Source organism: Hippocampus bargibanti, linkage group LG16 (genome assembly GCF_051943395.1).
Source record: "Hippocampus bargibanti isolate YZ-2025 linkage group LG16, ASM5194339v1, whole genome shotgun sequence".
NCBI lineage: Eukaryota > Metazoa > Chordata > Actinopteri > Syngnathiformes > Syngnathidae > Hippocampus > Hippocampus bargibanti.
The window spans coordinates 16412007-16423169 of record NC_142749.1 but is presented as its reverse complement, the minus strand read 5'-3'; the positions used below and the strand labels follow the sequence as shown (position 1 = coordinate 16423169).

Sequence of the window (11163 nt, the reverse complement as noted above, 5' to 3'; positions counted from 1 at the left end):
TTAATGCTGATGAAACCGGCCACTCCATTCCATCAAGCCATCAACGACCATCACAAAGGTCAATAACACGAGTTTATTACACGGTAGTTTATTTCTTTCATTATAATACAATCACACATTTATTATACATAACGTTAGGTATATTTTGTGTAGTTTTAAGGCTTAGAAAGTAGAAAATTATGTTTTATGGGGACCTGGGAACTGATTATTCTCATTTTAATGGTGTCCTATGGGAAATTATTTTTTGGGATACACACTTTTCTTCTTACACACTCTGCCTGGGAACCAATTAAGTTCGTAAACCAAGGTATCACTGTACTTGTTTTTATTGTCTTTACATTGATGAAAAATTATCTATTTTGAATGTATTTCAACATTTAAAAAAAAATATGACTTCTGGACGTATTTACTTTTTTTTTTTTTTTTTTAGAATTTTGCCCAAGCAAAAGCACATACGACAAAAATCGTCTGAAAAAATGTTTTATTCCTTTTTTTTTATACAGCATATTGTTATAAGTATATTTTCCTTTGACAAACGTAACATGTCCCTTCTGTTCAGTCGGAACAAATTCTAAATACATGATGCCACAATGCCAGTTTTAAAAAAAATGGCGCAATTTCCCCCAGCCTTTTTCATTTGGATATACGGGGAGGATGAGATTATTATTCTTTTTTTTTTTTAAAGTTTTTGCTAGCAAACTTTTGTACGGAAGAGGATTAGGGCCACGGAGGAAAAACAATATATATGGTTTGCAAGATTCTGACTTTAAAGTCAGAATTCTGACTTCAAAGTCACTTTAAAGGACAACCGACACCATTTTTTTCAGAAAAAAAAAAAACTTCAAATGCAAATCACCAATGCAAAACACCAATAAAAATGACTTCAAGTGTCCAAAAACGACTTCAAAATGAAACCGGAAATGACCAGTTTCAGAAGGTCCCGCCCCCTTGTTCGTGACGTCACGCCAAGACGTCTTGCCTTGCTGGAGAATCAAAACAATGGCTTCAGATTCGGAGAAGATGCTTTCTTGTTACTCATCCAGTTATGAATATGATTCAAATAGTTCTGAAGAGGAAAGCATACGTGTTTGCAATCGATTAAAGAATTTATTCCGTGCCATTTTGAGGCAATAGTGGGGGAAATGTAGCACCAAAAAAGAGGCAGAAAATGTCGACAAAGCTCCCGTGTAAGGAATTAATCAGCCTGTGGAAATTCCTTACGCGGAGCTTTGTCGCCCTCTTCTGCCTCTTTTTGGTGCAACACGAAGTTTTCAGGACAAACAAAGTACAGCAAAATGCATTGATGTGATGGAAGGACTGCTACAATGTGGGCTTTTTTCGGTCAGGGGCGTTCCTTCAGTGACGTCACATACGGACTCGTCACCAACTCAAAAACAAGACTTTCGGAATATTCAGCGCGAGTCTTAAAACGTAAAATATAGCTGTATGCGGTGGAATCATTGTAAAATGCGCTCAGTAGAAGTCATTTGAAGCGATTTTACAAATTATGGACACAATTTGTCAGGAGGCGCCGGTTGTCCTTTAAAGTCAAAATTCTGAGAATAAAGTCAGAATTTTGTCAACCGTATTTTTCTTCTTCTTTAGTGGCCCTAATCCTCTTCCGTACTTTTGAGTCCTTTTCCATCAGAGAGAAGAAGAAAAAAAATCCCTCTTGAATACAAAGTTAGCTTAACTCACCCCACTTTTTGTCCTTCGGTGCGCTTCTCAACCACAAGGCGGGAAAATCTGTCATGAGATTTGTGTTAAAAAGATGGCATCCAATCAAAAGGCTTATTTTTTGTTTTTAAACAACCCTCAAATTTTGGTCATGAAACTGCCATTTTCAAACAAACCAAGCAGCAGCACACTGACAGCGTGTCAATCAATCAAAAAAAAAAAAAAAACACAGATATATTACAGGTTCTGTTAGCAATAACTTATGTCACAACATGCAATAAAAAAAAGTAAAATTGAGTGTGTGTGTGTGGGGGGCGACATGATTTTGCCTCACTCCCCTTGATATAACGTCCATTTTTTTTTTGTTGCAGGGTGGCACTTAATGAGTTTTTGTGATATGCGCATCTCCAAACGCACGCACGCGGTAAAATCAACGAGTGGGGTAGGGACGGGGGGAGGCGGCGGGTGGGGATGGAAGGTTGGAATCTCACACATCCACCCAGCTCTGCTCAACGATGGCCGTCACTCGCTTCTCGTACTCGCGTTTGTTTTCTTGGTAGAGCTGCGCCGCCTGGCTGTTGGCCGGGCTGTTCGGGTTGGGCTCATCCAGCAATGACTACAAAAGGGGGGGATTGATCGATCGATCGATTTGATTGGTTGATAAATATCGAACATTGGTTTTTCTTTTTTTTTTTTTGGTCTACATTCTCTCACAAAATTAGCCTTTTCTCCAGTTTTGGTGCTTTTATAATAATAATAATAAAGAAATAGTAAAAATAGTTTAAAAAAGTAACACAAATAATAATAATAATGAAATAGTAAAAAAGCAGTAAAAAATAATTTACAAAATAGTTAGAAAAAATACAAAAAGAATACACAAAATTCATAAAAATATAATAATAATACATTTCATTTATAAGCGTCTTTCAAAACCCTCAAGGTCACTTTAAATTCACGGGTTTTTCTGTGGGTGAGCAGTGGCAGTCACACGCGCCAGCGTTCACTCAACCCGGAAGTAACTCAAATAGATAGCAAGCTAGCTAGCTAATAGCTCGCGAATAGATAGCTAATAGCTCGCGAATAGATAGCTAATAGCTAGCAAATAGCTAGCGAATAGCTTATAGCTAGCTAGGTTTTTCTGTGGATGAGCAGTGGCAGTCACACGCGTCAGCGTTCACTCAACCCGGAAGTAACTCAAATAGATAGCAAGCTAGCTAGCGAATATAGCTAATAGCTCGCGAATAGATAGCTAATAGCTAGTGAATAGATAGCTAATAGCTAGCAAATAGATAGCTAATAGCTAGCAAATAGCTTATAGCTAGCTAGGTTTTTCTGTGGATGAGCAGTGGCAGCCACACGCGCCAGCCGTCACTCAACCCGGAAGTAACTCAAATAGATAGCAAGCTAGCCAGCAAATAGATAGCTAATAGCTAGCGAATAGATAGCTAATAATAATAATACATTTCATTTATAAGCACCTTTCAAAACTCTCAGGGACACTTTACAGTCACAGGATCAGTTTTTCTGTGGGTGAGCAGCGGCAGCCACACGCACCAGCATTAGCTATCTAGCTAGCTGGCTACCTAGCTAGGTATCTGTCAGCTATCGATTGACTAGTAAGCTAGCTTTCCATGCACTTGATATCTATTAGCTAGGTAATAGCTGGTTAAGCTAGCGAAATAATAATTTTTCAAAATATCGCCGCCCGCTAACGGCATGTGATAGTTCCCTAAAATAATTTTTGAAAAATTTGATTTGAATTTTACAGCTACAAATTACAAAAATAAAGACCCTTACCCACTTCCCTCCCGCGATATAAATCAGTCAAGGTACATCCAATTCAATCCAAAGCTAGCTAGCCAAAAGATAGCTTTTAACTGTAAACGATTGGTTGTTTTTTTGGGGCGAACTATGGATCATTTCCAGGGATGGAGGGGGGTAAAAATGGCACCCACCTGGATAGAAGTGAGTATGGACGAAACATCATACGTAGGGCTCCAGCGGTTCTGGAGGATGTCTAAACATATACTGCCATCTGCGTATACTGAGGGGAAACAGTCAAGTCATTGGTCATGATACCTACTGCAAATATGGAGTATAAATAAAGCTACGACATAAAATGTTAAAGGACAACCGACACCTCTGGACAAGTTGTGTCCATAATTTGTAAAATGACTTCTACTGAGCGTATTTTACAAAGATTCCACATCATATAGCTATATTTTACGTTTTAAGACTCGCGATGAATATTCAGGAAGTCTTGTTTTCGAGTTGGTGACGATGCCTGACGTGACGTCACGGAAGGAACGCCCATGACCGAAAAAAGCGACACGCAATGCATTCTGGGTACTTTGTTTGGTCTGAAAACTTTGTGTTGATCCATGTTGATGGCGAAATTAGAAGGAAAAAAACATCAATAACGCGACGGTGAATCGTTGTGTGTTGCACCAAGACTACTATTTGATACTAGTTGACCAGCAGACAAATAAGCCCATTTCCAACGGACCTTGGGCGCCATCTTGTGCATTTTCTGGGACGCTACGTTGGAGTCCAGATGCCTCAAAATGAGACGGAAGGACTTCTTTAATTGCAAACATTTATGCTTTCCTCTTCAGAACTATAATGAAAATATCAACATGTGTGTTTTGGGTATTTTTAGATGCTATAAAACGTTTTTCTGATGTCAGTTTGGAAACAAAAAAATGGTGTCGGTTGTCCTTTAAAAAGGGAAGAAAAAAAAAGCTACAAAATAAAATGTTAAGAGACACTTGTTTTACCATTGGGGTGAAACATTCTGGATACAAAGCGAACCGTGGGAGGCTTGTTCGGGTATTCCTCTGAAAATTCAATCAGAAGCTTAAACGTTCCTGTCATGAAAGAGAGACACACACAATATAATTTCAATACGTCTGCGGAAATGATATTCATTTCTAAGAATCAAATCAAATGTTCAGAACATAGTTTTTTTTACTAACTAAAGGTTATCTTCTGCCGATCTGTTTTTTTTTATTTTATTTTGAAGAAAACATGGGAAAATTTGCATTTATTTGGTTTTTTTTTGTGTGCATGGTGAGCAATTTCATGATGTATCGCTGATCCATAATAGCTGCTCAAGTTTAGTGCAGCAAAAATGATCCAGACATAAGTTAACTCATTCACTGCCATTCCCAAATTAGTGTGTTTTTTTTTTCATGCTTGGGTGCCGATAAAGCACTGGTCAGATCTCTGGCAATATTGTTTTCCTTCCCCAAAGGGGAATCTTGTACCTTTTGTCCATGTTAGCACTTTGTTACAGCTTCAGCTATTGTGAAAGTATTGTATTTTGTGCAAATGCCCGCATTTCAAGCTCAGATAACTCCAGACCTATTTAACTTAGGAATTAACTCTTTTTTTCTTCATGAAAGAAGATAGTCTAAGGTTTCTTACATTTTGTTGAATAATAATAATAATAATAATAATAAATTTCATTTATAGGCGCCTTTCAAAACTCTGAAGGAAACTTTGTCTATATATATAGTCCTAAAACTCACCATTTTGTAGGTCCTGCAATAACTCCAGACCTATGTAACTTAGGAATTAACTCTTTTTTTTTTCGAATGAAAGAAGAGAGTTCAAGGTTTTATTGTACGCTGTATTGAATGTTTATATAGTCCTGAAAGTCAACATTCTGTGAGGTCCTGCATTTTGAGTGAAAATGACAATAACCGACTTTATTATACAGTACAGTTTATTTATTTAAGTATAATACCATAGCACATTTATTATACATAAAATACAGTATATTTTGTGTCGTTTTAAGGCTTAGAAAATGAGGAAGTAGAACGTTTTATGGGGACCTGGGAACGGATTATTCTCATTTTAATGGTTTCCTATGGGAAATTATTTTTTGGGATACAAACTTTTCGCCTTACACACTCCGTCTGGGAACCAATTAAGTTCTTAAGCCAAGGTATCACTGTAATGGTCCCTAAAAGTCAATACTGAAACAAATTCGGCATAGATTTCTCTACCTATGACAACCTTAGAGCCCAACACGGAAGAACTCACCATCTTCAAATGGCGTGCCCAAAGGCCTATAAAGAAAACAACAACAAAAAAATCAGTCAATACCCTTAGAAACACCACACGTGAATGGAAGTCCACACTCTGCGTTTTGACTGTGAAAACAAGACGCATCCACTATGACATAACTTTGTTGTCACACGTCGTCGGGGTTGCCAGGCAGGTGGAATAACAACAACAACGACAACAGCGGAGAAAATAAAACCGGGTAGGGCGGTGCAGAAGAAGCTCACCCAAAAATAACAGCGTTCCAAAGCATGATATTGTTCTCGGATGGCGCTCCGCTCACACCGGTAGGAGGGTCCTCTTGAAGTCTGCGCAGGACAAACAAAAGATGAGAAAATTGGCGTTAAAAAAAATGTCACAAGGGGAGTAAATCAAAAATGTCACCATTTTTTTTTTTTCGGAAACACTTTTTAACTCATTCCCTGCCATTCCCGAATTTGACATGTGGCGCCATTCCCGAATAGGTTTGGGTTTTGGATTTTCTTGCTTGTCGATAAAGCGCTGGTCAGACCTCTTTTATCCCTTCCACAGCATTTGCCTTTTGTCCATCCGCGCCCATTTCAAGCGCAGATCACTCCAGACCCATATAATTTAGGAATTAACTTTTTTTTTTCTGATGAAAGAAGAGAGTTCAAGGTTTTTTTTATGCTGCGTTGAATGTTTATGTAGTCCTAAAAGTCAATAGTCTGTGGGTCCTGCAATTTGAGTGAAAATGACAAAAACCCTGGCACTGGAGTGGACACGTCTATGCACATCGTCCGGCAGTTAGCCTCAGCTATTGATAAAGCACTATATAAATCAATATTTATGTATTGTATTTTGGACAGACACCCCCATTTCAAGCTCGGATAAGCCCAGACCCATCTAATTTAGGAATTAACTCTTTTTTTTCTGATGAAAGAAGAGAGTCTAAGGTTTTTATGCGCTGCATTGAATGTTTATGTAAAACCCAATATTCTGTGGGTCCTGGAATTTTAGTGGAAATGACAAAAACCCTGGCACTGGAGTGGACACATTTTTCCACATGCATAGCAGTGAATGGGTTAATATGGTGCTAATTTTCCATTTTTGTCTTTTTCCCCAAGTCAAAGAGTAAAAAATAGGTGGGATTAAAAAAATATGATATATGATATATATATATATATATACACAATTTTCACTTTCAAGATGGCGCCGCAACAGTGGCTGCCTTTCCAGCAGCTCCTTTATTTTGTTTTTCTACTTCTTTCTTTCTTTCCTTTCCTAACTTTGCTGCTGTGAAATGTACATTTCTCCACTCAGTGACGAATAAAGGTACATCCAATCCAATCCAAGACCCCCCTAAAAGACACACTTGATATCGCCATTGTTGACCAGGCTTGAGCAGGACATGCTTTAGCACCTGGGGACAAGCGTAGAGTTACACGACACTTTATCCGCCGTCCTCCTGCCCGGGCAGCCTTTCCACAACACAACACACACATTGACAACAGATGGAAGTCGGCAGCAGATTGCACATTGGGTGGGTCACGACGTGTAAAATTCGGCTCCTAGTTTGAGAGCGGGGGCACTCACTCGATATCCATTGCTACCTGGCAATTGTGGAAGGGGGATATTTCCATTTATAGTCTCTTTTCAAGGCCACCACAGCCACGTTTTGAGTTTTTTTCCCCTTTCAATCCAGTTCTGTGCGTGTGTGTGATAGTAGATCCAAGGATGCTGCCTGTCAGTGAAGCCTTTTGATACTCTTTAGTGATTCAGGTCTTTACAAAATGCACCTGACTGACATAAACACAAGATGTGAAACAAGTATTGACACCCAGCCATTTTAAAAACATCCACCAAAATTAGTATTAGTGCGTACACACACACATACACACATACACACACACAATGGTGACATTCAGTTTAAGGCAACATATTGCGGATTGGAAATACCACCTAAACAACGAGCATTGTCAATCTACTCTCAGCCATTAAAAAAAACAGTAACCCCTCGCAAAATCTTTCCCCTACACACCGCTATCCAAATTAGCATTAACACCGAAAAGCGGCTTGTGCTAATAACTCCATTTTGTTGTTTTCACGAGCAATTAAACAGGTTTCGGTTGGTCGTGCCTTTACTGTTAATCAGATCACCCTCCGGAAAAAAACAACAACCCGGTACACCAACGCCAATCAACGGCGTAGGCTAAACAGCTCCCTTTGGTTGAAACTAGGAGGATAATTGGTCAAAACTGTCACAGTTATGTCGAAATAGATCACCTACATAGACGTCTGGTGAGCTAAAACGCAGCTTGTGTTCGCTCTGTTCGCCGGTAGCTCAAGCTAAGCTAATTTAGCTGGAATCGGCTAGCACGAACGCACACATAGCAAGAAAAAAGGGAGAGACTGCGGTACCTTTTAAAATCCCTCATAAGCCGTCTCCTCGCCGGGGTGGACATTATTTCTAATTTAAAAAATAAAAATGTATGTACAAGGAAAGCAGGCGCATCAATCGATTGACGAGCGGCGCTTTTCTTCCGCTTGGAGCCCCCCTTTCTCTTGTCCTCTCTTTTTTTTCTCCCTCCTCTCTCTTTCTCTCTCTCTCAAAACAAGCGTCTGGCAGGCTTACTCCAGGTAATGACGTCACTGACTGACGGAAAAGAGGCCCTGCCCCTTTAATGACGCACCCGAGGCCATGTAACAACGTGTAATGTGCACGTTAAGAGCACACAACAAGGTTGGGGGATCAAAATATGATTGATGCAAAAAGTACAGGGTTGTATGGCGGAGGGTCATTTCAATGGTAAACAGTCGCCACCGGTCCCCTATTGAACATTTCGGGACAATAATACTTCATAAATTCATTACAATGACACAATGAAAGAATAAATTTGATCCAGCAGATCAAATCGGTTCGTAAACAGGCACTTCCAAAAAATAACCTGGACCCATGATGTCACTCATTCGTCATAGTGATAACTGAAGTTATCGGCGGCCATCTTGCGTTGCCGTGCCAAAAAATCAAAGACGAATTTCGGCGATGAGAATGCAGTAACGTATTTCTCTGAGTGCTACTAAAAGATTCACCAACATCAGTTTGTCAAAATCATGAACAGTAACTTCAAGAAAATCTCATCAATAAAAAAATTGCTAAAAAAGATAAACAACATGAGTCATCACTTTTCGTGATAGTAATATCATATATTATAGTCGATGCAGTGAGTGAAATGGGTACCTTACAAGGCTCTCGTTACTCCAAGCAGAAATCATGGCGTAAAACGCACCGTTAAAAAGTTTTTAGGGGAAAAAATATGATATAAGATGTAAAAATGGCAACGTTAGATGGCTACCCGATAGAATTGACACCCACTTCATAATGCGCATTACCGCCCCCTAGAGCACTGGGGGAATATACACATGTTTTTATAATAATAAATAATAATAATAATAATAATAATAATACATGTAATTTTTAAGCGTATTTCAAATGTCTTCGTGTTAAACGTGGCGTTTAAATACAATAAAATAAAACGATACATATTGATTTATATATCGATGTAATTTTTCTTTTAAATAATTTTTATTACGTGTTCTTTTACGCAAAAATCTTTCACAACACTGCGTTTGCACTGTTATTAGCACAGTTTTTTTCGGTTTTGACAGTCGTCAATATATCGGACTTCGTGGAACTCTTAAAGTTTCAAATGACAAGCTCCTCTCCATGTGACTTACATTCTCGCCATGCGTTTCTATTAATAGCCTGAAACGCAATCGAGGGAACGATTTAGACAGATTAAACGATAGTTATATTTGCTGGAGCGTTCACGGGGGGGTGTTAACTTCACGCCCCCCGACCCCAATGTCATAGTCGATCAAATTTGGTCAAGTATGTATAGCTCCCTCTGCTGGATACAATTGGTTACAACACTGAAAATGCTCGACTGTATTTCAACAATACAAAATATATATATATATATATATACAGTAAAGTCTCGTTATATCGATATTCAAGGGAGTCCGAAAAATATCGATATAACCGGGATTATCGATATATCCGACCCTGTTTGCATGTAATTTTCTCCGTGCGTGCATAGAAATAGTATCGATATAACCGGGACTATTGATATATCGATATCGATATAACGAGACTTTACTATATATATATATATATATATATATATATATATATATATATATATATATATATATATATATATATATATATATATATATATATATATATATATATATATATGTCATGGTTTCAGGTGTCCAAAGATGGACTGTCTGCTAATTGTGGGGAGTTGAGGGGGGATTGATGTCCGTGTTCCCTCCCCTTTTTGTTCTAAGACTCCTTTGCTATATTTAGACTCAAGCGTTTTTTCGAGAGGAACGTCAAGGAGCTCACTGAATAAAAAAAAAAAAAAAAAAAAACAGGGAATAAAATGTACTTGTGACAAGTCAAATTATATTCAGACATGTTTATGGAAATTTTTTAAAGTGTTTATTACTGATGTACAAGTGGCTACAATGCATTCAAAACAAACACAATGTTCAGAATAGGAACAGGCTTGGACAAATTACAGGTCGCTTGGACATAAAAGACTCAGAACAGGCTAAGCTAACCAAGACGCACACGTATGCTAGTGTTACCCGATCGCTTAGAATTCAATATTTCTCATCCGCGGGGAGAATTTAAATCCTGGCTCTGTTCTTGAATTAGATTCTACGAGAACAATAACATTGCGGCTATTGATTGACAACATCATGCCTGCCGGCGTAGCAGCTGACAGTTATTTTAGATTAATCCAAATGTATTCTTTTGTCTCCTGACTGTGATGTAATCATAGTCAACATGTCAACACCAAAAATTGTCATCACCGGAGATAAAACGAGCCGACTAAATAACGCAGGAGGGTTTTGATTTTAGTCAAATTCATTTCGTTAAACATTAAAAAGACAGGCAGACGACAGAGAGAGAATGAGAAAATGGATTTCAACTTTGATAGTTTAAAGGCAGAATGTAGACTGCAAGGTTAAAATTCCCATTAATCAGGCTATACAAATAACCCGCACAAGCCATCTGTACAATTGATGAGGAACTAGGTAAAATTATCGCAGAGAAAGCACCTACATTCCTCAAGATGGTGAAAGAAGAAGGCTACGTTCCTCATCAAGTGTTTAATGCTGATAAAACCGGCCACTCCATTCCATCAAGCCATCAACTACCATCACAAAGGTAATTAAAATGACTTTATTATACAGTACGGTTTATTTCTTTAATTATAATACCATCACACATTTATTATACATAAAATAAGGTATATTTTGTGTAGTTTAAAGGCTTAGAAAGTAGAAAATTATGTTTTATGGGGGACCTGGGAACGGATTATTCTCATTTTAATGATTTCCTATGGGAAATTAATTTTTGGGATACACACTTTTCGCCTTACA

At 38.2% G+C, this 11163-nt stretch overlaps 1 protein-coding gene across 1 annotated transcript; it reads right to left on the bottom strand.

Annotated features, from left to right (window-relative positions):
- Positions 1–271: 271 nt before the first annotated feature.
- On the bottom strand, positions 272–8343 carry ube2b (ubiquitin-conjugating enzyme E2B (RAD6 homolog)). The gene is made up of 6 exons (XM_089017180.1): positions 8125–8343; positions 5973–6053; positions 5725–5750; positions 4455–4544; positions 3633–3721; positions 272–2293 (listed from the first exon to the last, which is right to left on the bottom strand). Exons 1-6 carry the CDS (start codon positions 8166–8168, stop codon positions 2165–2167), a joined length of 459 nt encoding a protein of 152 aa, XP_088873306.1. The 5' UTR covers positions 8169–8343; the 3' UTR covers positions 272–2164.
- Between the last annotated feature and the right edge of the window lie 2820 nt (positions 8344–11163).